Source organism: Sylvia atricapilla, chromosome 18 (assembly GCF_009819655.1).
Source record: "Sylvia atricapilla isolate bSylAtr1 chromosome 18, bSylAtr1.pri, whole genome shotgun sequence".
Lineage (NCBI taxonomy): Eukaryota > Metazoa > Chordata > Aves > Passeriformes > Sylviidae > Sylvia > Sylvia atricapilla.
This window is the reverse complement of record NC_089157.1, coordinates 8566129-8591986: the sequence shown is the minus strand read 5'-3', so window position 1 is coordinate 8591986 and position 25858 is coordinate 8566129. Positions and strand designations below refer to the sequence as shown.

General features: G+C 58.5%; 3 protein-coding genes across 10 annotated transcripts in view; all 3 read right to left on the bottom strand.

The window, feature by feature from the left end:
• Positions 1-1071, bottom strand: part of BAIAP2 (BAR/IMD domain containing adaptor protein 2) — a 38532-nt gene extending 37461 nt beyond the window's left edge. For all 7 annotated transcript variants that reach the window (XM_066332317.1, XM_066332313.1, XM_066332311.1 and 4 more), the window contains exon 1: positions 936-1071. In XM_066332317.1, coding sequence (XP_066188414.1) covers positions 936-1007 — 72 coding nt within the window. In that variant the 5' untranslated portion in view covers positions 1008-1071. The remainder of the gene's footprint in view (positions 1-935) is intronic.
• Positions 1072-11322: 10251 nt separating this feature from the next.
• On the bottom strand, positions 11323-15346 carry CHMP6 (charged multivesicular body protein 6). The gene is made up of 8 exons (XM_066332279.1): positions 15244-15346; positions 14792-14901; positions 14238-14325; positions 13463-13549; positions 13309-13374; positions 13117-13197; positions 12876-12930; positions 11323-11638 (listed from the first exon to the last, which is right to left on the bottom strand). Exons 1-8 carry the CDS (start codon positions 15304-15306, stop codon positions 11586-11588), a joined length of 603 nt encoding a protein of 200 aa, XP_066188376.1. The 5' UTR covers positions 15307-15346; the 3' UTR covers positions 11323-11585.
• A 623-nt stretch (positions 15347-15969) lies between these two features.
• Positions 15970-25858, bottom strand: part of RPTOR (regulatory associated protein of MTOR complex 1) — a 96054-nt gene continuing 86165 nt past the window's right edge. For both annotated transcript variants that reach the window (XM_066332277.1, XM_066332278.1), the window contains 6 exons: positions 23893-23999; positions 21942-22069; positions 21777-21863; positions 20222-20338; positions 19281-19410; positions 15970-17906 (listed from right to left, as the gene is read on the bottom strand). In XM_066332277.1, coding sequence (XP_066188374.1) covers positions 17838-17906; positions 19281-19410; positions 20222-20338; positions 21777-21863; positions 21942-22069; positions 23893-23999 — 638 coding nt within the window. In that variant the 3' untranslated portion in view covers positions 15970-17837. The remainder of the gene's footprint in view (positions 17907-19280; positions 19411-20221; positions 20339-21776; positions 21864-21941; positions 22070-23892; positions 24000-25858) is intronic.

Genomic DNA, 25858 nt, shown 5'->3' with positions numbered 1-25858 from the left:
AACTGAGTCACGGCTGGGGCTGCTCCTGTCCCCCTGTTTGCCCAGGCAGCTGCGGGCCCGGCAGTGCCAAGGCACAAACACTGGGAACACCCTCGGAGCCGGCCCTGCCCCACGCCAAGGGCACGGTGGCAGCTCCGGGTACAGGAGGTGCCTGGCAGGGTTGGAGGGAGCCCCAGAAACCACAGCTAAATGTCACCAGGATTCAGAGTAGCCACGATTACAAGCTCTGCCTGAACAGCTGTGCCAACCCCAGGATCTCCAAAACCAAGACTTCAGAACTTCGCTGCCTCGGTACTTTTTGTACTACATTCTTCTATTTTTTTTTTCTCCCCCCTGCTCTGTGCTCTCAGGTAACTCAATCCAAGCTCTTAAATGACAGGAAATCGTGCAAGCTTCCCAGTTTAACAAACGACATCCTGCGTTACACGTTCGGCTACAGCAGTTTTATTAGTCTTGGTCTCAAGACCCAGCAGAGCAGAAACCGCTTCCTTCGGGGGGGAAATTAAACCACGTAAATTGTCGCATTTTCTGAGGACACAGGGAGAGAAGCAAAAAAGGAAAAACGTAAAGATTCCCGAACTCTATGGCATGGGGAAGGCTCTGATGGCTCTGGCGAGGGCGGCGCGGGGTGATGCGGGGACAGCGCTGCCCACCCCGGGACCGGGCATCCCCCGGCGGCTCCCGGTGCCCGCGGGTGTCCCCGGCAAGGCTGGAGCTGCCCGGGGAAGGCTCGGGGCCGCCCCTCGCCCCGTGCCCCCGGTGGCCGCCGCCGCCCCGGCCGGCTCCGGGCACATCCCAGGGGCGGCCCCGGCGGCGCCTCCGGCCGAGCCCGCTCTGCCCCCGCGCGTCCCGGGCAGGGGAAATCCAACAATTCAAAGAACTCCGTGAACGGGAAAAAGGCGAGACGCGGCGCCGAGCACCTGTTGCGGACTCACCTTGTAGACATTCTCGGTGAGGCGGTGCACCTCCTCGGAGCGGGCCATGCCGGGCGGGCCGGGCAGCACCATGGGCGGCGGCGCGGGCGGCGGGCTGCGGGCGGAGCCGGGCGCGGGCGCGGGGAAAGCGCGGAGAGGCGGCCGCCGTGCCTTTTATCGGCTCCCGGAGGCCGTGCCCGCCCCGAACCGCCCCGGCCAGCCCCGCACCGCCCCGCGGGGAGGAGCCGAGCCGAGCCGGGCCGTGCCGGGCTCCGTGCCTTGGCCGTGCGGGGCTGGTAGTGTTGGGATGGATGGATGGATGGATGGATGGATGGATGGATGGATGGATGGATGGATGGATGGATGGATGGATGGATGGATGGATGGATGGATGGATGGATGGATGGATCACGCTGTGCCCGCTGTACCCCATCCTGTGCCCATTCCCCATCCACATCCCCGTGGTGTACCTCATTCCATGGCCCGTTCACATTCCATGTCCCTCCTCCACCCCATTCCCCACCCTACACTCCTGCCATGCCTCACCCCATAGCCCACAAGCCCACACTATCCCCATACTTTACCCCAGCCCCAGCTCTGGCTGTGCCCCACACCCCTGAGCTGTCCCACACTCCAGGCCCGCTGTACCCCCACCCTCGCTGTGCCCCCACTCCGGGGCTGTGCTCCATCCCCACCCGGGCAGAGGGGAGCGGATGGCTGAGGAGCAGTCGGAAAAGGAAGATCAGCCTGTGCTTTGTGGGGTGTTGGGAAGGAGGGTGCACATTGCCCAGGGAGGCTGGGAGAGCAGAGGTGGGATGAGCATTAACACGATGTGCACCTTGGGATGCTCGGCCCGAGGGACACCAGCCCCTGCCTGCTACCTCATGCCCCCAGGCTGTGCCACCAGCCAGGAGAACCAGGATTGCCATGGGAGGCTCCTGCCAGAGCTCCTGGCCCTCAGGTCCCTGTGGGACGTCCCAGCCATGCATCCCCATCGTTCCCATCCCTCGGGCCAACGGCAGCAACTCTCACCCAGGTCCTGAGGGGCACGAAGAGCAGGTCCATGCCCTAAAGCCAGTGTCCCCACCCTGTCCCCTGCCCCTCTGTCCTCCCTGCAGCTCTCGGCAGAGTGACCTGTGGTTAAATGGAGCCTCACGGCCAGGCCGTGCCCATGGGCCGAGCCTTCCTCTCCCTCCTCTCTGCTGGGAGAAGCAGTGAAACAGTTAAGCAGCTGTGTTACTTTCCATCACATCCATCAATTCCGAGAACAAGGAGCCCAGGTCGATACCTCTGTCCCAAACCTCCCGGTGCTGTTCCCCTTCCCGCTCTCCCTCCCAGCCCTGGCAGGGACCAGGAGGGCACCACCAGCAGCTGCTCCCTCTGGCTGCGCTCGGGTCCCATTTTGGCTTCTGCCTCAGAGCTTCCACACTCCAGGGCACAGCAAAGAATTTACAGCCCCCAAGAAGGATTTTTCTCGTGTTTCTGGAGTGACCAGGTAACCCTTTCCCCCTGGGGCTGAGGAAAGGGAGCAGCTGTGGGCCCAGGGAGAGTGGGAACAGGAGTGTCCTGGGAGGTGTTCCCTGGGGAAAGCCTGGCTGTCTGCAGCGCTGCTGGGACACCACGGGGCCACTTTCCCTCTCCATCCCACGTGGCCAGGCCACAGCTGGCTCTGGGGACGCCACTCCCTCAGCCAGACACCAGCACCTCTCTGGCTCTCCAGCGTCGGGGAAGGATTCAGGATCAAGCACTCGGGAGTAGAGTGCCTCTCTCTGCATCTCCATCACCTTATTTTTAGTTACGTTATGTAAGCTCTTCGCTACGTCATGGATGTGGGGGGTTCTTGCATCTAATTCCAGTGTGACAGCCCAGCAATTCAAACAAGCTGTTCCTCTGGTGAGCAAGATAAAAGGATTTGTAATTTCTGATAATAAAAGAGGCCTTTTGGGACAGCCCTCAGAGAATCTCTTCCATCTAGGCCTGCTCACAGACAGCCGCTCCACTTTCTTCTCGTGCTCTGCTTCTCCTTATCCCCTGGAATTTGAGTGCTGAAAGCCTTTCTGCCTCCAATCTCCCTGCTCCCAGAAGCTGCTCCACGGCTGGAAGCAGCCAGGGAGTTCATTTCCTCACAGTCAGAGGCGCACGGAACAAATTATCCTCGTCCCTGGCTCGTGCCGTGTCCCCAGCCCCGGGCTGGTGGCGGTGGCCGCGCTGTCCCCGGGCCGGGAGCGGTGCCCGAGGCAGCGCCGCCGCCCCGAATCCTCCCGCAGCATCCTGGGAATTCTCAGCAGGAAAAACCTGCCGCTGCCTCGTGCCGTAGCGTTTGCTTTGATCGCCGTTTTTTTATTTTATTTATTTTATTATTCCCCCCTCTCCTCCTCCCGGTTGCTGCTCTGGCTGCCTTTTTGTCAGGGTGATTCACTCCCCGGGGCTCGGCGGCAGCTGGAGCGTGCCCAGGGTAACCATGGTGCCAGAGTCCCCGTGGGTTACCTGAAGCCCCGCGGCGCCTTCTCCGTGTGCCCTTTGCACGGCGGGACCGTGGCGTGGGGCAGCCCCACGGCGGGCCGGGGACAGCGTGGGGACAGCGAGGGGACAGCGAGGGGACGAGCGGGCAGCGGCCCCGTCGCCGAGCCAGCCCTGCCCGGGGTGACAGCACACGCGGCACCGGCCACCTCCAGCCCCGGGTGGAGCGAAGTTGCTGTGGCAACAAAAAAACTTATGTAATCCACCCCGCTCGGCTGCAGGTGTGGGGAGGAAATTGTGCTATTTTTCGAAGTTTCATTAGGTTCCTTCTTAATTAGCAGCGGTGGCATCGCGCCAGCGCTCCCGGCCGGGTCACGCGACCGGCACAGGGACGGAGGGTGGGGACAGTGACAACCGAGAGCAGGGACAACGAGAGCCGGGCCAGCCCAGGGCAGTGACGGCCAGGGCAGCAGTGGCCGGAGCAGTGATGTCCGAGGGCAGTGACAGCAGCTGCACCGAGGGACAGCTCTGGGCACCTCCGTGTTCCCAGCTTGGGGACACTGTCCCTGCTCCAGCGGCCCGGTGGGTGTGGTGGCTGCCAGGGAGGGACACGGCTGGGAGGTGCTGCAGGGCAGCATAACTGCCCAGGGAGGGGAACATGGCACTGCGGGGTCACCCAGAGCTGCCACATCCTCAGCCACTCGGGAAGCCTCAGTGACATGGAGAGAGGAGAAATAAAGGTGGGTTGGAATCCCTGGTGCGTTTGAGTGGGGTGTGTCGCTGGCCAGCACGGAGAGGAGGAAGCAGAGGGACCATCATAGCACTAGTGCTGGGTTTTTTCATAATCCCTGAGAAAATGCTTGGAGTTTCCCAAGAAAGATCCAATCCCAGCTGCTCCAGGTGGCCACTGGATTCTCCTGGCACTGACAGAGCAGGAGAGACCAGGCAGGGAACTGGACCAGGCTAAAAGCTGCCTCCATCATCCCCATCATCTCCATCATCTCCATCTCCCATTTCCCCACTCAGTCCCACAGGCTCTCTGGCAGCCCTTGGCTCTGTGTTCCCCCTTTTCAGTGTGTGAGGGGAAGGCTGAGCCCACCCACCCCTGGGTGCCCTGCCCAGCCCAGGCAGGGCAGGTGTGTGCCCAAGTGTCACCGTGTTAATGAGATACCCCCAGGAAGTGCCTGTCCTGTGGTCCTGGGCAGATGGCTCCTCCATCGGAGCCCTGACATCGCTGTGAGCCCTCCCTGCGCTGTGTCAGGAAGTTTTTGTTTCTAAAATAATCAAAACGTGATTTTTCTGACATCTGAGGGTCACTGAGTTTGAGCCAAACCAACCCCTCACGAGTCCAGGATGTGTTTTCCCTGAACACCTCACTCAGTTCTACCTCCTGCCCTCCTCAACCCCAGGTTGCCCCCCTCCACTTCCTTTTGAGCACCTCATTAAGGAGCTGGGCCAGCAAACCCCCAGCAGCACCCAGGTCTTGGAGCATCCCCCCAAACTCCACCTCAGCCTCCCCTTTGCAGCGCAGCCGTCCCTCACCAGGATTCCAGCAGGCGCCTCCAACTGACAGTGAGTAGGCTGAAGTTAAATATTGGGAATAAACTCCCCCCTGTGAGGGTGGGGAGGCCCTGGCCTGGATGTCCCAGAGAAGCTGTGGCTGCCCCTGGATCCCTGGAAGAGTTCCAGGCCGGGTTGGACAGGTTTTGGAGCAGCCTGGTCTAGCGGAATGTCCCATGAGTTTTAAGGTCCCTTCCAGCCCAGCCCATTCCATGATTCTGTCACTCTTGGCGCTGGTGGGAGCCGCTCCCTGAATCTTCAGAGGGTCAGGACTCAGCAGCTGCCCCTGGGTTGGAGATGTCCCCTGTGTGCCAGCAGCTCCCAGCAGTTAAATCCTGCCCAGCGCCACGGGCAAACCCAGCAAAGCCATTTATTGGGGATTAGCCAAGGATGAACAATTCAGGCCCCGATTCTGCAGGGTGGAAGCCGCGGTTCTGGATCCAGACACTCCCAGCTCCCACTTCACACTTGGGCCACATGGACTCACAAACGGGGTGGGATGATTTCACCAAGGGGGAAACTGAGGCACAACGAAGTACCTGACCTCTCACCATCCCAGGATTTCCCTAATTCCATTGGAAGCGGCTTCTGGACAAGACTCCCAGCAGTGCAAGCTGCTGTGTCCGGGGACTGGGGACAGTTCTGTTCCCTGATGTGACACACGTGTCACTCTCTGCCTGGAGCACCTGGCCGTGCCCATGGCGAGGGCAGCTGGGATTGGGTCTCATCCCCGGGGGCACTGATGGCAATCCTCGGAGTGCCCCAGGACCCCTCTGCTCCCAGTCCCTCATCCCGCGGCCGCGGGCGGAGCCGCTCCGAGTCCGGGACACTCCCGGTGCCAGCAGCGCTCCTGGAGCTCCGGCTGGCCGGGGGGACAGCCCTGCCACGTGTCCCCAGCGTGTCCCCAGCGTGTCCCCAGCGCGTCCCCCGGGCCCTGCCAGAGGCCAGGCTCAGGAGGAGCGTCGGCTCTCCCCGGAGGCTCCCGGGGAGCGCAGGCACAGGGAGGAGCCGGAATGACGGAGGAAACAAGGAGTGGGTGGGAGAACAAAGCGCTGCGGATGCAGAGCTGTGGTGGGGCCTGGGAAGATGGAGGCACCGGCGGGGAATGAGGGATGCAGGGGGGCTCGGGCTGCTGGAGCAGGGGAAGGGGCAGCGGGGCTGGCACCGGCCGTGGGACAGTGGGACACATCCGTGCCGCCATCCCTGGGCACTGGGCAGGCTTGGGAGGGCTCCACAGCAAACCCAACCTCTGCCATGCCCCGCTGGGGGCTGGGGGAGCAGAGCTCGGTGTTCTGGGGAGCCCCAAAACGTGCCGGCTCCTCCTCACTGCCAGGCTGGGGCACAGCCCGAGCCCCTGTCCCTCCTCACCTGCCCCAGCGCCTGTTTCACGAGTGAGTAATGCTGAATTACAGCGCTAAGGAGCTCTCTGGGGATCCTTCGGAATAACAGGAATAGTTTATGCGATTTGCATAATTGGCGTGATGGGATTTTGCATCACGTTGCTGAGCTCGGGGAAGCGTCCGGGGCAGAGCCGAGGTGCTGCTGGGGGCTCTGGGGGCTGCCTCCCCCTGCCCAGCCCAGCCCGGCCTGGGGAGGAGCAGCCGGTCACAGAGAGGTGGCAGAAGGGACAGGAGCAGGTCCCGCTGCCATCCCCTGCCCATGTCCCCGCTCCTGTCCCTCAAGCTGGCCCTGGGCTGGTCGCAGCCCGATTTGCCTGTCCCACGGCCACCTCTGCTGGCTGTGGCTGCCCATCCCAGCTCGCGGGAAGCAGCAAAACTCTGGATTCTCGGCCTTGAAGGACGCGGTGCCAAATTCCCCCTGCTGCTGTTCCAGCCCCAAGGCCACCCCGCTGCCTGCACGGCATCTCCAGCCTCTCCGCAGGGACGGGGCTCCTCCTGCTCAAAGCCCAGCACAGCCCTGGGACCGGTCCCCACTCGTTTCCTCTCTCGTTAATTAATCCCGGAGCGCTGGGCTGAGGCTGCCCCAGCCCCGCAGCAGCCTGCCATCGCTCTGCTGAGCTGCCTGAGTGACAAACACGGGCAGGGGACACGGGCTGGGGACACCCATCACGCGGCAGCGCTGGCTCTTGGGGACACCCGGCGTGGCCACGACTTGAGGAGCCGCATTCCAGAGCGGGGCAAGGCAACCAGGGCCGTTTGGGGCAGCAAAAGTGGCGACACGGGGACAAGTGCCACCTCCCAGCGCTCCTTCCACCCATCTCCCACGGGGTCCCGTGTCCCCCAGGAGGAGGAATTTTGGCTCCTACGTCAGAGCAGGTCCTGCTGAGGCATCTCAGCCCTGCCAAGCACCACCGTCCTCCGGCAGCTCCCGTCTGGCACCACGAGCCAGCAAAGGTCACATTCCCGGCCGCGCTCCACAGACCCGCTTTGTTCCCAGCCCTGCTCTAATTAGGAAATTGCGCTGATTTTTTTTTTTTTTCCCACAGTCCAACTATCAAAACTTGGGCTTGTTCCCTGCCAAAGGCTCTTCTGTTGCTCTGCTGGTGACTCAGCGTGACACCAGGGCACGGAGAATGTGGAAGAGAGAAAGGGAAGGAGCCGGGGGTTGGTTCCCAGTTTGTCCGAGTGGGCAGTTGGGATGGGGGGTTGGCACTGTGGGGTTTGGGTGCAGAATGCAGCACCCCAGGGTGTCCCCCAAGTGTGGGAACCACTGGGACCCCCACATAGGGCAGGGCAAGCCTGGGGTGTGGATAACGAAGAGGAGGAGGAGGAAGATGAAAGATCCTCATCAAACTGTGCCTGGTCCTGAGTCAGGGTTTGCAGGAAGGGTGGGGGACAAGGGACACTGTGAGTTCATTCCTCTGGGGTAGGAGCTGAGTGGGGCAGGGAGAGCCCCGAGCCCCTCGTGCCAAAAAGCAGCAGGACCCACAGACCCCACACCTCTGAGGTTCTCGGCTCTGGTTTGTTTTTCCACGGGTGTTCCAGGAAACATCGGAGGCAGTGGACATGACAAGGTGTCAGGGGGTGCAGTCCCGTTGGGGTGCAGCTGTTTGGGGGCTGTGCAGCTGTTCTGGGGGTGGGCTGGCAGCGCTGCCATCCAGCTGTGTTGGCATAGAAACTGCCGGGGCTCTGCCACCGCCTCTGGTACACAATTCCCTCCGAGCTGAGGAGGGGAGGCAGCTCCCGGCCTTTGCCCCAAACCAGCTTCTGTCAGCTGGGCTGAGGGGCCTGGGAGGGCCCAGCTGCCTCCTGGACACCAGGGAGTAGAGTCTATTTAAAGGCACTGCTGCTTGCATAACGGTGGCTGGGATCCCTGCACCCCCAGGCTCACACCTCGCTCCCGGGGATGTGGGGTGTTGGGTGAAGGCTCTGAGATCCCACGGGATGAGGCAGTGTCCCCATGGAACGGGGATTGTCCCTGTGGGTGGAGTAGGGAATGGGCAGCAGCATCTCCCAGCAGAGCTCCTCATTCCCCCTTTTCCCCTGCGTGGGGCTGGGATCCAACATTGCCAACCACGTTAAAGGCCACGGAGCTGGACCCGCCACTGAGCTGAGGGCTGGGAATAGCACAGAGATCCTGGAGCAGTGACTGCTCCTGGGAATGCTGAATTCCTGTCCCTGTCACACGTGGGCATTGGTGACCAGACCCTCTCCAGAGGCTCAGGAGGGGGGCCAGGGCTGGGTTCTGGGGTGGGCTCTGAGCTCTGCAGGGGCAGCCCAGGCAGGAGCGTGAGGTTTGTTCCTGTTCTCCAGGGTTTAATTAACAACGAGCAGCGCTGCCTCCACACTCCTCTCACTCAACATCTGGCCAACTCAAACACAGCTGGAAGAGCTCCGTGCGCAGCCCTCCCGGCGGGAGCTGGCTCCCAGCCCGCTGCCAGAGCTGAGGGGCACGGGGAGCGCTAATGGAACCCTCCAAACTGGGCACAGCTGCTTTCCCAGGGCCCGGCAGGACGGCCCGGGGCTCAGCTGGCACAGGCAGGGGGGATCCGCGGGCATCCCGCTGCTCCCAGCAGCAGGAGAGATGTAAACCCAGAGCAACAAGGGAGCAGCTGCTGCCCAAGCACAGCCAGAGGCTCAGGAGCACCTTGGGGGGGCCTCACCCTGCTCTGGGGCCGAGCGTGGGGTGTCCCCAGTCCCTGTGCCCGTTCCAGGCTGGGGACAGTCACACACAGGGGTTTGGTGCTGGCTGGGGCAGGTGGCTGGACAAGGCCCTGGGGATGGAAGCACAAAGTCCTACAGAGGGAGGCAAAAGGGGACAGGACGGTGTGAGTTACACGTCCGTGCCAGCCCTGAGCCTGGGCACGGAGTGGCCGTGGATCAGTTTGACAATTCCAGAGCAATTCTCACAAATCCCCTCTTTTGGCCTCTGACAGTGGCAGAGGCTCTCAAGAATCAGCCATAGCTGGTTCAGGGCCGTGCCAGGACTGTCCCAGCACTGTCACCTCCCAGGCAAACAGGACCAAACAGGAGCGTTTGTGTCACACACGGAGTCTGCTCTGACATTTCCTGCCCACATCTCTCCCAGGAGCCAGCAGGGCAGGGAGGAGGGAGGCAACTCCTGCTCATCCAAAACACTCCCTGTGCAAACACGAGGCTGGAAGAGGAGTCGGTGGAGCCACTGGAGCCCGTTTATTGTCATTCTTGTCACAGCACAGAGGTCACAGCCCAATCCCAGCCCTTCCTCCCGAGGAGACCCGGCACAAGCTGGTGGGACAGGGATTAGCAGAGGAGGCTGCGGCCACTCTGCTCCCAACTCTCCTGTTGGATCGGGAAATGGCCTCGCCACTGTGGCCACGAGTGGAAGGAGCTGCATTAACCCCTTCAGCACCAGCCCCTGGGGAGGGGCTGGCTCGTCCCTCCTGCTGCCAGGACCTTTATCAGGAAGAAAACCGGAGCAGAGGGACTGCAGCACACCCTCCTCATCCCTCTCCCGGGGAATACGGTTTTCCCCAAGCAGCAGCAAGTGGAAGCTGCGCTCCCAGGACAGATCCACAGATCCCCTCCAGACCGTCCTGGGAGTGCCCCGCGCCCCTCCCGTAAATGCAGATGGACCAGGGGCAGTCGAACTGCCCAGCACCCGGCTGGCACCGCGCTGCAGGAGCCCTGAAGGAAAAGCACTGCCCAGAAATGCTCCTGCCGGCGCGGCACTGCTGAGTCCAAGGCTCTCTCTGGTGGGAACGCGCTGCGTTGCAGCACAGCCGGGACTGAGCAGAGAGAACAAACCACCAGGAGCAGAGGAGAACCCTGTCCCGGAGAGGGCTGGGAGCAGGGGCTGGCTGTCCCAACAGCAGCTGGGGTGACCAGAGACACGGCCCTGGGATCACCAATGTGGATCATTTGGTTAGGAGTGGAACATTAGCGGGTGTGGAACATTAGTCAGGAGACAGCAGTGGGAGTGGAAACGGGGAGGCTCCAAGGCACTCACTGCACTGGGGACACATGGGGAGGATGAGGATGCCCTGGCCAGTCTTTGGAACACAACACAGAGGACCCAGAGCACGACTCCACCCAGAGCTGCTGCTGGCCCAGCACCACAGAGGAGCATCCCAGTCCCTGGGATCACTTTTTGTCTAGCACCAGATCCCACAACCCACATGACATCCCCATAACGTCCGAGGACCCTCTGGTCCTTTCTCCTGTCACAGAAATGCAGATTTGGGGTTGTGGCTTCAAGAACATAGTAAATGAAGATCTGCAGTGTCCTGAAGAGCATCTGCAAACTGCCAGGTGAGTTTGTTCCAAGAGCAGCCAAATCTGCCAGCACCTGGCTGCCCCAACAGTGTTCCCAGTGAGTCCTCAAAGGGGCTGGGGCTCCCTCGAGCTGCTCCCAGAGCACTTTGGAGTGGTGATTTCTGGAGTTCCAGGCCCCGTGTCCGGTGCAGTGTCCGAGGAAATGTCCAGCAGGAGCAGCTGCAGCACAGTCCTGTGATCCATCAGTCCATCCAGCCAAGGGTGAACTCTGACGCTGGAGCAGAGCCCACGAGGGAGGGATCCTGGCTCCTAACGCGGGCAGGAGCTCCTTGCTGGCACTGCAGGTGATTTCTGCCAGCCCAGGGCTGACTCCTCAGCTCCCAGCACCAGGCTGTGCCCGGCCAGAGCAGGAGCAGGGCCGAGCACCCAGGCTGAGCCTGGCCCAAATCAACCCCCCTGGGGCTGGTTCTGAGCCCAGCCCAGAGCTCAACACGTGGGAGCTGAGGGCTCCTGCACTGCCCAACGTGCAGCAGGACAGGGACACGGCTGCCCCTAAACAGATGGAACCAGGAGAGAGAAGGACAGAGGGACACGGACAGCAGAGTGCTGCACAGGGCTCGTGCTCACCCAGCACAGCCACCGGCACTCTGAGCGTGGCATCTCCTGGGATTTGGCCAGAGCAAAGGCAGGCTGACCACCACAATCACACCTACAGAGAAAAATTTGGCTTTGGATGATTTAGAGTTGCTGTTTAATCCCGAGACAGCGCAGCTGAGTGAGTTTGGAATTTAAGTTACAAAAAAAGAAAGCACTAGAAAATAATCTTGATACAAGAGCGATAATCAGCTGAGGTTCCCCACCCTGCGCAGGGAATCCTGCTCCACAATCCACCCAGCACAGCTGGGATGCTGCCAAGGCATTGCCTGCTCCCAGCACACACTGGGAGGGCAAACTGTCCAGGGTGAAAGGTTCGTGGGGGAATCCCCAGCACTGGGAGTTAAGATGCTGCCACCAGCTCTGGCTTTGGCCTGTTCTTGACGGGTGACACTTCTGTGGAAGGAAAAGAAACTTGTTACAGAATTAGGGAATGCAAATATCCTGCAGCCATCTCCTGAGGAGGATCCAGGGCTCAGTGTCCACTCTGCAGGGCACCAAATGCTTCCACAGTACCTGAACTGAGAGAAATTGGTTAAATAATCCCACATTCCCATGTGGAAATGGCCCTTTTTTCACAGCACTGAAGAATTACAGACTTGCAGAACACGGCCAGCCCAGCAAAGCCACCAGCCCAGGGACAGATCCTGGGCAGGAAGAGCAGGGCCAGCTCTGCCCTCAGCCCCTGGACCCGACACCCCCGGGCTGAGTTTTGTTTGGCCTCGGTGCTGACATCTGAGCCCTGTTTAGGAGTAAACAAGCTCCAAGGAAACCAGCCCCATGCCCCACACCCCAGATTGCTCCTGGGCAGATTCCACACAGGGAAATGGCTTCTTCCAGCTCCTCTTTGCACAAACAGGGAGGTCCAGCTCCTGTGGCTGACAGCTCAGGCCTCTGCTGTCCCAGAAGAGTCTTCACCAGTCTGAGTTTTCAGCTCCTCAGCAAAGACACCTGATGAACCCCAGTGGGCTCCTTCTTTGCCAGGCAGGGCCACCAGGCCTGTTTGGTCACCTTCTTAATGAGCTCTCCCACTTCCCAGCTTCATTCCCACACAAATCCATCCACTGAGGCTTCAGATCGCTCAGGAACACTCAGGGACCATCAGCTGTGTGGAGCTCGTGCTCTGACAATCCTGGAACTGTGGGACGCCAGTGATCCTCATCCAGCTGGTTCCAAATCATTGGGAAGTGAGCTGGGAAGAGCTCCAAGTCATCCCAAGCCTCGGGGAAATCCAGTGTTGTGCAGGGTGAATCCAACATCCACAAAATACCCGTCCCTGTGCTGTGACCAGCCCGGGGCTGTGGGAGGAAGCTTTGCCTGGCTCAGGCAAGGAAGGAATTCCTTATGGAGCCTCCACATGGAATGAGGTGTCTCACAGCAGGAGGCTGCTCCAGAGCAGGTACAGGACGTGACAAGGACAGCATTCCCTCTGCTCCCCAAGGGAATGACCAGATGCTGATGGAACAGGGAGTGGAGCCTTGGGTCCTGCTGGAGCGAGGGCTCAGCTGGGCCTGCCCCACTCCAGGAGCTGCTGCTCCTTCCCATTTCCCCAGACATTCACACTGGGAGAGGGTCTCAGACCACTGCAGGGGACAGGAGCATGAGAAGCCAGAGCTGTGCAAGGAGAACATACCTGGGATCTTCTCCGGGAGTGGCTCCGAAGGAACTTCTGGAAGCTCCAACTGTTCCTGCAAGGACATTAAACAGAACGTGTCACACGTGTCACAGACCACAACTGTGGGCAAAGACTGGGGTGGCAATGTCCCAGATTTCCCCCCAGACCGAGCTCTGAGAGTAGGAAAAAGGTATTTTAACCGCTGTTAAAAACAGCCTCCTAAAAATGTGGATTTTAATTACAAAAACATCAACCCCACCTGAGTAATAGCATTTAATTCTTCTAGAATGGCATCTTCATCCTCCTCAGTCAGGCTGCCGGCCAGGAGCTCGTCTATTTGCTGTGGGAGAGAGGGCAGGACATTAAATTCCCAGCCTGGTGGCTCTTGGATACAGTGCCCACCCCTGGTCTGTGCAGAGCAGAGGCCGCTCCCAGCTCCTCGTGTACGCACCCTCTGGTACTCCACAGCATCCTGGGTTTCTCCTATTATCCTTTCCACTTCCTCTATGGACATAACCTGAAGGGCAGAGCCAAAATGCAGGTGAGGGAGGGCTGCAGGGAGGCAGCTCCAGGCAGGCCCCTCTGAACTGCCCAGCCCCAAGTACCTGGTGCATTTTGTTCAGACACTCGTTGCCTATTTTCAGGCCCTCGATGACCTTCATTTCAATCTGGGTGAATTCGATGTCCTGGACCTGGAGTGGGAAGGAGAAAGGGAAGAGCCTGTCACACTTTGGCCAGGCATTGGCACAGGCTGCCCAGTGAATTCTGAAGGGATTTAACAGATATGGAGATGTAGCAGCTGGGGACAGTGGTGGCCCTGTGCTAGGGAGTGACTGGGCTCAGAGAGCTCTTTCCACCTCAATAATTCCATGATTGTCATTATTAGGCAGACACAGGCTGCCAGGACCACCAGAGAAGCTGCAAGGAGCAATCAGTGGAGCCCCTTCTGTCCTGTCAGTGGCACCAGCAGCAGGAAACATCCACACAGCTCGGCACAGGCAGCTGCACCAGCAGGTCCAACAGCTCTTGAAGTGATTTCACCAGATTTTCCAGCTGCCAGTCCCAGCTGAGACCTCCCCAAACCCAAACACCTCCAGTTCTGAAACAACAGGGCTGAGGCAAGCCCAGGAAGGCCCCAGTGCAGCCATCCCCCCTGTGAGTAATGTTTCAGCAATTTCCAAACCACACATTTAACAGGGAATCTGCAGATTCCAAACACATGACCCTGTGTCTGCAGGGAAAATTGTGGCACAGGTACAATTTTGGAGACATTTGCCCTTGGACAGAGGGCTGAACACCTGCCAGGACCTGTCAGTTGGGATGGAATTCCAGGGGATCCAAGGGGAGCCCCACCCCAGAACACCCCAAGGCCCCACTCACCATCCTCTCCAGGTTGCTGATCTGGTTCTCTGTTTTATCCAGAAGCTGCTCCTGGTACCGTTTCTTCTTCAGCAGGAGCATGGCTTTCCTGAGGGACACAGAGGGAGGCAAACGCAGCAGGGATGAAGTGGCTGAAGCCTAAAGGAACCCACCAAAGCCACTCTTGTTCTGTGTTTCACTAGAAGGGGACAACTTGTGTGCAGCTGAACCGGCAACCCGGACCTGCTCCTGTGAGGAGCAAGCATGAGCAAATTGGATATTGGGAATAAATCTTGTCCTGTGAGGTGGGCAGGGCTGGCACAGGGTGCCCAGAGCAGCAGTGGCTGCCCCTGGATCCCTGGCAGTGCCCAAGGCCAGGTTGGACATTGGGACTTGGAGTGGGATAGTGGAAGGTGTCCCTCCCCATGGCAGGGGGTGGAATGGGATAAACTTTAAGGTGCCTCCCAACTCAAACCATTCCGGGATCCGATTCCTACGACCCAGCGGTGTTTCCGTGCCGGTGACACCCTGGAGGTGGCAGTGCCGCTCCCCGCCCCGCTGACCCTTCTCCTCACTCTTTCTTGCCATCTCGGAGCAGCTGCCGGGCCAGCGCCCGCTCCCGCTCCAGCCCCAGGCTCAGCCGCTTCTGGTACTGCCGGAGCTTGTCCCGCTGCTGCTTCAGTTGCTGCGGGAGAGAGGTCACGGAGGGAGTGCGGGACGGGCGGACAGAGGGACGGACAGAGGGACGGACACAGGGTCACAACGCAGCCCTGACAGTTCCAGCGCCCCCTCAAACAGCTCTCCCCGCCGTGTCACCGACAGCACCGCGGCCACTCAGCCCCAGCCCAGCCTCTCCATCGCCGCAGGGACCCGCCAAACCCCACGGGCAGCCCGGCCCGGTCCGCTCCATCACCGCCGCTCACCGGCACGGCCCGGTCCTGTCCGCTCTCCCCCGCTCCCCAGCACGGCCCGGTCCTGTCCGCTCTCCCCCGCTCCCCAGCACGGCCCGGTCCATCCCCGCCCTCACCAGCACGGCCCGGTCCTGCTCCGTGACGCGGCTCCGCCGTTTCCGCCCGAACAGGTTCCCCATGGCCGCTGCTGCCCGGCCCGGCCCGGCCCGCCCCCGACGGCGGCCGCGAGGGGCCCGGCCCCGCACAACGCGCGCAGAACGCGGCCGCAGCGCGCCGCTGGGGGGAGCGCTGGGGACGGGAATATTGGGAGTGGGAATTAAATAGGGAATAGGGAGAATAATACCGGGAATGAGGATAATAATAGCGGGAATGAGGATAAAATAAGGAATGGGGATAATAATATCAGGAATGGCAATAATAACATAAGAATGGGGATAATACAGGGAGTGGGATACAGGGAATAGGATATAGGGAATGAGAGGTGTGGGAGGGAGGCTGTAGGGCTTGGGAGCTACAGGGACAACACTGATTCATGCCTAGAGCCATGGAATTGTTGAGGGTGGAAAAGTCCTCTGACCCCATTGTGCCCAAACATTCTGCTGGCGCTGCCAGGTTCCATTTCTCCAAGGCAGCTCATCCCCGGAGTGAGCCAGGCACTCCAGAGCTGGATTTCCCACCCTGGGATTGCGCTGTTCCTGCTGCTCCACCGGGGCTGGGACACAAATCTGTCACCACCACCTCCCCCTGGGACTGGCCAGACGCAGAGCACCCCAAATCTCACCCAGCTCCTTCCTGGGCCACAGCTGCCTCCAGCCCCACAGAAGGATCCTCACACCAGGAAGTGTTTCTGCATTTATTTTTTATTAACCATTTATTTGTCTGTAATCATTTTACTCTCACATTACAATCGTGTGGGGGATTTTTATATATTTTTTTAAACTTTATTTTCGTAAAATAAATAGAGATAAGTGAACTTTTAAGGTAGGACGCTCTCCAGATCCTTGGTTAAACTCTGTGATCCCATGATTGAATCTCTGCATCAGACCTGTGGAAGCACAGCCCACACATGCTCAGGTAAAAACCCAACAGCCCCAATTCCTTAAAATTCCTTAAATCCGGCTGCACCAGAGCCTGGCAGCAGCAGCTGGGCAGGAGCAGCGGCTCCCACACGCCAGGAATGTCCTGTTCCTTTCACAAACACACTGATACGAGTTAAAAATCTACTGGTTTTTGAAGCTGTGAATGTTAAGGGGTTACGTGAGATCCCCAACTCTGGCTCCAGCCCTGCGGACAGCCCGGGAGCGGGTCGGGAAGAGGCACAGCTCTGTTAGACCATAATTAACTTTGGGTAACTCAGAAGTGGATTTTTAGGTAGTTTTTTTAAAGTTTAAAGCCTTTGATTCATTATCCTGGGATGTGGCCCTCGGCCTCCCTGACAGGGCGATGGGGACGCTGCTTGGGGACACTGCCATCGGCTCCACTGCCCTGGCTTGGGGACCTGTCCCCAAAAGCCAGAGTGTCCCCACGGGCCTGTGGCACCCTGGGGGTGGCCAGGGGCCCTCAGCACACACGGACACGGTGCCAGGACAGCAGCAGCAGGGCCAGGGTGCAGCCACCATCAGCACAGGGACAGAGGAGTTCTGAGCCCTTCCCTCACTGCGTTGCCCTCAGCACCGGGAATTCCTGGCCAGTTCTGCACCTCTGGAAGGAAACCTGTCCCTTGGCTGTGCTCTCCCTTCCCACAGCCAGCCCCAGCCCGGATCCCAAGGGACAAAACATTCATTATCCAGAGGTGGAAGGTGTGGAAGACGGAGCAGGTCTTGCCTGGACAGCTGGGGCGAGGGTGCTTTGCTCAGAGCAGTGACAGGCTGCCTTCCTCCTCCTCCTCCTCCTCCTCCTCCTCCTCCTCCGTGGTTCTCCATGCCCAGGTTCTCCATGCAGCTCCCTGTGGCACAGGGACAGTGGCAGCACAAAGGGCAGGGTGACACGTGGTGACACCAGTGACTCGCTCCAGGCTCATTGGGATGTTGGAGATCTTCGTTCCCTTTCTTCCCTCGTCTTCCTCACGTGCAGCTTTATGGTGTGGGACATCCTGCCCTGTTCTTGTCACCTCCCTGAGCCCCTTCCTGCAGGATCCCTGCCTGCCCAGGCCACCAGGTCCCTGTCTCTCCTTGCTTCCAGTGGGGAGGACGCTGCAGGGAGGGAGGAGGAGGTTCATGCAGAGGAGACGCTGCCCTGCCTCCCTGGCAGCTACATCCCATGCTTGGGTGGCGCTGCCCTGTCCCAGGAATAGGGTTTGGCACAGGGTTGGCAGCAGCTGGAGGGTCCCGTGGAGCTGTAGGTGAGTCCTGACTGTCCTTGAAGAACCCACACTCCAGCAAAACAAGGAACAAAGACTAAAACAAGACCCTTCTCAAGGGCGTTGCCTCATCCAAGTCCTTCCAAGCTCAGGAGCCGTGTTTCTGACAGAGAAGCCAACCACTGGAAACAAAAATAAATGTTCCTTTTCTGTAGCTTTTAGAGGATATAGCTGGAAAACAAAACAAAACAAAACCAGGAGATTGTCTCTTCCCCTTGTCAAACCCATCAGTAGCCAAGTCAGAAGAACAAATGTTCAAGTTATGGGGTGCAGCAGCAGCCAACACGAAACATTCAAGTCGATGATTTCTCTATGTACAGGAGCCCTGCCCCGGAGCCGCCCCGGGCGCCGTCATCTGATCCTCTTCTCCACCGAGTACACCGAGATGTAGAAGTCATTGCTGCCGACGGCCAGGTGGGGCTGCGGGACAGCACAGCGACAATCAGGCACAGTCACAGCGGCACCCAGGCTGGAAAAGCCCTCCGAGATCACCGGGAACCACCTGTGACCCATCCCCACCAGACAGCCCTTGGACACCTCCAGGGATGGGCACTCCAAACCTCCCTGGGCACTGCCAAGGCCTGAGCACCCTTTCCATGGGGAAATTCCTCCTCATGTCCACCCTGAGCCTGCCCTGGCCCCGTTCCCTCTCCTCCTGTCCCTGTTCCCTGGGAGCAGAGCCCGACCCCTCTGGCTGTCCCCTTCCATCTGGGAATTCCAGAGAAGGAAAAAAATCCCTCTGGATCCTCCTTTTCTCCAGGCTGAGCCCCTTTCCCAGCTCCCTCAGTCTCCCCTGGTTTTCCAGACCCTTTTCCAGCTCCCTCAGCCGCTGCTCCTGTGACCGATTCCAGGGTCCAGGTGTGGAGCAGTGAGAGGCACAGGTGACAATGACATTCAGCAGGGACACCCAGCTGCTCCACAGCTCTGCAGGAGTTATAGACCCATTTCAGCCACAGGGAAAAATTATGGGCACTATTAGTTGCCAACTGCCAACGTAATTTCTCTAAATGACTGCAAATCTGCTCGTTAGGAGCCGATGCCTGGGCTGAAAATGAGCGTTTCCTGCAGTGAGGGGACCTGGCCCGGCTGGACAGGGCTTTGCTTTGCTTGTTTAAAGAGCAAACTGCTCTTCCCATTACATATTAAATATCTGTGAGCTGATCTGCAGGTTTCTAAAATAACTCTCTGACTCGCTCCTGTTTTCCCATCTATTCATTGTTTTCTCAGGTTTTCCAGCTCCTCCATTTATCCTCCTCTCTGGGTGAGCAAAATCCACCACACAGATGGGACCTCCCTGAGCAGCAACCAGATTCTCTCAGTTACTACTGCAGAGCTCCTCAGCTGTGACAGACTCCAAAATCTCCTTTTGTTCTGCCTCATTCCAGCCTTTATCAGCTCGAGCCGTTAATTTTTGCAGCTCTCCCGTTTTCCTGAGGTGCAGTTTTTTGCCTGCACAGCACCAGCCTGACGTGAGAGCAGCTCCAGCCAGACAGAGCTGCAGAGCCCAGGCAGGGAGGGAATGAGCAGCTGGAATTTGGGAATTTGCTCCTGTGGCCAAGGGGGAGTCCCAGCTGAGCCAGGCTGCAGGGCTGGGATGGGAACTGCGGCTCAGCTGCAAGGGCTCAGGAGCTGGAAGCCTGTGGAGCCTGCAGGGACCAGCAGCACCAGTGTGGTCGTTTGGAGCTGGGCTGGGAGCTCAGAGCCCCAGGCTGGCACTGGGGGGTCTCTGTGCCATCCCCTCTTCCCACAGGGACACCAGGAGGTGCCAAGCCCCAGTGGCAGCAGGGTACAGACCCAGTGAGGATGGAAGGCCAGGCAGCTGATGGCTCCCACTCTCTGCCCCATGAAGCCATCGTAGTATTTGATGTTGTTGATCAGCTCCCCGTTGCCGTTGTAGATGGCAGTGAACTGGTTCATGGAGCCACTGGAAGGGAAGGAACACGGAGTTACTGGGAATACTGGGAGGGGACAAAATTGCTGCTGCAGCCCCTGGCTGAGCTGTGTGCCAGGCCAGAGTGCAGCCACTCCCCTCAGTGGGGACAGCATTAACTGGTGGCCAGAGCCACACTGAGCTGTGGTCACCTGGGACAGGACAACAGAGAGCTGATCCTAAACACACCCAGTGCATCCCAAACAGGCTCCAGGCCATGTGGCTGTGGAGCAGCCGCTGGTCCCCACTTAGAACCCAGAAATACAGACACTGAACAGAGACCCAGTGTCCAGGGCTTAACTGATACATAAAAAAGGGAGAAAGCCCCTGAGCAGCAAACACAGAAAGAAGCTGCACTGCTGTGGTAGGGTTAAAAACAGTAAAGTCAACACCACCCCATGAATGTCTATGGAGACAAATCATCCTCTCCAGGGATCATGGAATCATGGAGTGGTTGGGGTTGAGAGAGACCTTAAAGCTCACCTTGTTCCACCCTCTGCCATGAGCAGGGACACCTTCCACTATCCCAGACTATTCCAAGCCCCATCCAGCCTGGCCTGGGACACTTCCAGGGACCCAGGGGCAGCCACAGCTTCTCTGGGCACCCTGTGCCAGGGTCTCCCCACCCTCCCAGGGAAGAATTTCTCCCCAGTACCCCATGTAACCCTGCCCTCTGGCAGTGGGAAGCCACTCCCTGTGTCCTGGCACTCCAGCCCTGCTCCATCCCTCCGATCACCCCGGAGCCTCCTCTGGACTCACTGCAGAGGCCCCGTGCTGGGGCTGCAGGAGTGGCAGCAGCACTCACCATGCAAAGAGGTTGGCCTGGGGGTGGATGTCCAGGGCTGTGAGCCCCTTGACGATCTGCAGCACCTTCATGGACTCGGGCATGCGGGGGTCAAAGAACCGCACGTCGCCGTTGACACTGTGACACAGAGCCAGGGCTCAGGCTGTGCCCAGCCCCATCCCAGAGCCCAGAACATGCAGCTGTAGGGCTGCCCATGAGCCAGCCACATCCCTGGGGTGTTGGGAACACACACGAGTTCCCACTGGTGCTGTGATGTGATCCCACCCACAGCACGTTCTGTGCGGAAGGAGCAGCTCGGGAGTGATCCCAAATTGCTGATCCCACAGTGTTGGTCCCACAGTGCTGACCTCAAATTGCTGATCCCACACTGCTGACCCCACACTGCTGATCTCAAATTGCTGATCCCTCACTGCCTCTCACTCCCAGCCCATTGCTGAGTGTGCCCTCCCTGTCCTGGCACACCCAATGCACCCAGCCCCAAATTCCTGCTGCTTTACACAGCAGGAGATTCCCTTGGAAACCTGCAAGCAGAGGGGATGTGCTGGTGCCATCCTCTCCTCCAAGTGTCTGGACACCAGGATCTCACTATGGATCACTGTATCACTGTGGATCTCACTACAGGACCTCACTATGTCACCATTTGTTTTCCTTGGGTTTTGCTGTCAGCTGGAGCAGAGGGAGCTGGGAGGAACTGGAAGGGAGGTGGCTCAGCTCCACGGCCTGAGCTCCTTTGGGAAGAGCCCAGACCTGCCTTTTGAAGCCTGACAATCCCTCGCAGCTCTGCAGCCCCAGGAGCAGCTCCCAGGCTGGAAAGGCTCTGAGGAGAGGGGACTAGCAGCCCTCAGCCCTGGGCACAGGGACCTGACCCCTGGAGCTGCTGGAGGAGCTTACAGAGAGGAAGATTAAAAACTCCAGTATGGGAGCTCGACAAATCTGGCAGCTGCATCACATAATCCCCTGTCTGAAAATCTTAATACATTTTTGCTGGCCCATCCCCCACCTCAGGAATGCTCTGAATCCCAGAAAATTATGTTTTGTTTCCATTTTCTAATCAAGAAAAAGAGGCTCTTTGTGTGCAAACGGTGGCTTTGTGACAATAAATTCTGTTCTGCTGTTCCTTAATGGCTAAATCAGTACCTGCTGCTCTGGCTGCAGTATTTACCAGGCAGCAGGAATGGATTTAGGGAATTGCACAGGAATCCTGCCCAGGAATGTGCCTGACAGATGCACCATCCACCTTCCTCCTCTTGTTCTCTCCCAGCTGACCCCACAGGGAGGTTGGCAGCAAAGCCCCCTCAGCACAAGATACTCCATACCCAGCTCCTGCTCCTCTCCCTTCCTCCTCACACACCTTGTGATGCCAGCACCTTATTTACCCCCAAATCACACCAACAGCCTCCCGAGGAAAGCTCCACAATCCTTTTTGCCTCCCCTCCACCGAGTTCGGAGCAGGAGTTCATTGCTGAAGCAAATGTCAAACTCAAGAGCAGGGACAGAATTTAAAGGCAAATCTGTGAGGAAGGGCAGGCAGCTCCAGCAGTGTGAGCCCGTGTACCTGACGCTCATGATGTTGCCCTCGGGGTGTTTCTGCAGGTAAGCCTTCACCACCCAGGCCGTGTGCTCCCGGTAGGTCATGACTCGGCTGGGGACAAAGGGACACGTGTGAGGTGTGAAGAGGAGGAGGACAGGGCCCCCTGAGCCCAGCGAGGGCAGGAGTTACCATTCACTGAGGGCCATCCTCCTGTCGAACACGCGGATGGAGCCGTCGCCCAGCCCCGCCACGATCAGGGAGCGGTGGGAATCGCAGGACAGGCTGGTGACACAGCTGTCAGCTCCCGTGGGAATGTCCTGCCGAGAGAGCACACACAGCCTGGCCTCAGGACACCCCACCTGGGCCCTGAACCAAGGATCCTCATCCCCAGCCCCACCCTCACACCCAGCAGGGTGAGGCAGCTCCGGTGTCCCCGAGCCCCACCAGGGACACTTTGTCCCCTGGCAGCTCCCGTGTCCCTGTGCCCCACCAGGGGTGCTTTGGCCCCTGGCAGCTCCAGAGCCCTGGCACAGCCCCAGAGCAAGGCAGGCAGTGCCTCCTCCTGTCCCTGCTGTGGCACAGGTGCCAGGGACACCCAGCACATCTCATTAGAGACGTGCGCTGGGGAAGGGACATGGAAAAAGGCAGCTGGAGCTGCAGGGACAGCTGTGCTGGGAACACGCTGGGCACACACGCTGCCACTTCCCCCCTTTCACTTCTGGAGGCAAAAGAATTGCTCAGAATAATCCCTGCGCCTGTTGGGAGGAAGAACCACTTTCAGTTAAAGCCAGTAAAAAAAAAAACGCAGAGCAGCACTGCAAAAGCAGGAATGACAATCGTGGAATGGTTTGAGTCAGGAGGGACCTTGAAGCCCATTTCAGTCCATCACCTGCCACAGCCCAGGCTGCTCCAGGCCCCTGTGCAGGAGCTGCAGGAGCTCGTTCCACACCTCAGTCCTGGGTTTGCCTCTGTGCAGGTTCACCCCTGGAGTTCCAACCTGAGCGGGGAGAGGCACCAGCCCCGGGGCTGCTGCAGCCTCTGCCCACCCCCAGCTCCTCCTTTGAAGCAGCAACACTCAGCAGAAGTGCAAATGAAGCACTTGTTCCTCCGGCTCCAGCCCGAGTGCTTCCAGAGGTGTGGGTTTCTGTAGTTCAAAGAGGGAAGCACCTTTATCCGCCTCGATTATTCCTGCTCTTTGTGCTGATTCTCACTTTCCCAGTTACTGAGTCAGGAAGTTCCAATCACTTGAATTTCAACACCCAATCTTTGCAATTAAAAAAAAAGAAACAGCGTGTTTTTAGATACTTTCGGTGCAATCATTAATCATCATCATTTAAAAGATTTTCGCCTCCCGAATTTTGCCGCTCCCTAATTTGCATAGAGAAAAAAAATATGTGAAAGTAATTAAGATGAACAGAGGCTTAATTATCCTGCATCACAGGGTCAAAGTGTCGCAATTAATGTTCATCCAAGGGTAATTAATTTCGAGAAGCTTTGAAAACTCCACTTCCTTTTTATTCCAGCATGGTGCCTCCATTCTCACCGACCACCTGCCTCTCCTTGGAATTTCGGAGAAATTTCCACGTGATTGTGGCTGACACGAACCGTGCCAGGGCCTTCCCCGTTACACAGCACAGGGATTGTGTGTGCTTTCACTCACTGACACTATTCCAGTTACCTGGAAGCGTGAAATCCATCTGCATCCCAATTCCTGTCTCTGCATCCCAGTGCCTGCCCCTGGATTCCGCAGCCTCAGCTTCCCCAAACACTGCTGCCCACCCAGAGCAGCACAGCAGCTTCCAGGGGAGTCCTGACACACTCCCTGAGCATCTGTGTGGGTTTACTGACCTTGGAACGTGACCCTGGGGCAGGGAAGCAGGGAGGAAGGGAAGCAGGGAATAAAGGAAGCAGGGAATAAGGGAAGAAGGGAAGCAGTGAAGAAGTGAAGCAGGGAAGAAGGGAAGCAGGGAAGAAGAGGAGAAGCAGGGAAGAAGGGAAGAAGAGAAGCATGGGAGAAGGGAAGCAGGAGCTCCAGGAGCTGGCAGCTCCTCACAGAGCAGTCCCAGGTGCCCCGGGGCACAGGGCCCTTGGATGTGCCCCAGGAGGCAGAAGGTGCTGGGGACAAGCACACAGGTGTTACCTGTACTTTCATCTCCCGATCCGTGTCCCAGATCCGGATTATCCTCACGTCTCCCGAGGTCATCAGCAGCCCAGTCTCTTGTTCCCAGTCCACCACCATCCCTGCTCCTGAGACACAGCAGGGCAGGGGGGCAAATCAGTGCCAGCACGGGCACGGCTGCACCCCTTGGAGCATCAGCTCTCGTGCTGCAGACACTGTCACCGCCAGAGGAAATGTAAAATCACACACACAGACACCCCACACACCCTCCAGGTGGGACTGAATCAGCTGCTCCTGGCTTGGAGCCCAAACACTGCTTTTGCCCCCTGGTCTGAGTGCTGAGAGAAGCTGAGCACGGCTGCTCCCTGTGGGAAGGGAGCACAGCTTCCAGGAACTGCAGTGCCCAGCACTTCATGAGAACATGAAATGCTCATTGAGGAGACCCAGCTGGTGCCACCTCATGCAGCAAGACCTGAGAGCTCCTGGACTGACTCCTCATTCTATCAGAGGGATGTGCGAGATGTTCCTGGATAAGGAACAGCCAAGCCAGGGCTGCAACACAGAGAGTTTAACAGCTGGTGGGAGCACAAACCAGTTTGCTGCACTGACTGGTGAGGAGGGGAACACCCCGCAGCGGCAACACCTCAGACATCCTTACAGGAGCTTTTGCTCCTTATCCCTGAGGGCACACATCAATCTCCAGAGGAAGTTCAGCACAACATCCCATCCACACTTCCTTAAAACACAAACAAAAACCCCGGGAGCACCACAGGAGGGAACCAGAGAAGAATTCCAGGCGTGGTGTCTGTTACCAGCCCCTGGAGAGGGCAGGGACAGCAGCAGAATTCCTGCCTCTCAGAGCAGCATCCCTGCCTCTCCAGGCAGAATTCCTGCCTCTCCGAGCAGTTGTCCACTCTCCTCTGTGCCAGACCGAGTCTCTGGTGCTGAGCAGTGTTTCATAACCACACAGAACTGGAGTGAGAACCCTCTGCAATGCATCAGGACTGCAGCTCCTGCCCCGAGCACTCCCAGTGCCTTCAGCACCATGCCTGTGTCTCCCCTCCACAACGTGCCTGTGCACAAGGTAAAAACGTGCATTTGTCTGCATTTACTGCCAGGAATCATCCCCAGCAGGAAATCTAAGCCTGCCCCAGTGTGCTCTTTTGTCACCAAAGGGCCACAAGCACCTTGTGCAGAACATCCACCGTTACAGAGCACAAAGGGAACAGCAGACACAGCCCATGAACACCGAGTTCTCCTCCAGCACGATGGAGTGACCTTGTTTTGCACAGCTTCAGAGAAAACATTCTGCCCCCCTCGCCTTCCTGAGCATCACATCCGAGCTGATTCCTCATCTTGCCACGTCCATGGAGGAGGTCACTGCTGTTTACTGACAGACCCTCACCTCCCTGCAGGAAATTCGGGACTCTGGGCTGATCTGGGAGCCTGGATCTTTATCTGTAGTCAAATGGATTGTTCCTTCAGATTGCCTGGCAGCTCGAAGGGCTGGAGAGCCGAGGCAAACAAGCAGGCAGTGATGGAGATGATAAACACCACTGAAGTGTTTGCATTTGTCATCTGTTTACAGCCCATGTGACAGCATAAACCTGGCAGCTGAGATGGATCTGGCCATTACCATCCCTGAGGAGTTCAGCAGGCAAAGAGCTCCCAGGCAGCTCCAAAGCTCCCAGTTCCCCAGAACATTCCCCAGCCTGAAGAAAAGGTTGCTTTCTGGTCAGCACCAAGTCCCATCCAGCTGCAGTTCCAGCGGGGGACAGGTTTGAAGGCAGATTTGGCATTTTTGGAGCCCCTCTCGGTGTGCCTGTCAGGAGCTTGTCACTGAGGCTATTCAGCAAAGACATCAGGAAGGGCAGGGAAAGTCTCACTGAGGGAAGAGGCTCCAGAGGGATCACACAAAGATTCCCATGGGAGACAAGCAGATGGAAGAGACAAGGGTTCATTCCCAAGCAGGTTGGAGAAAAAGGAA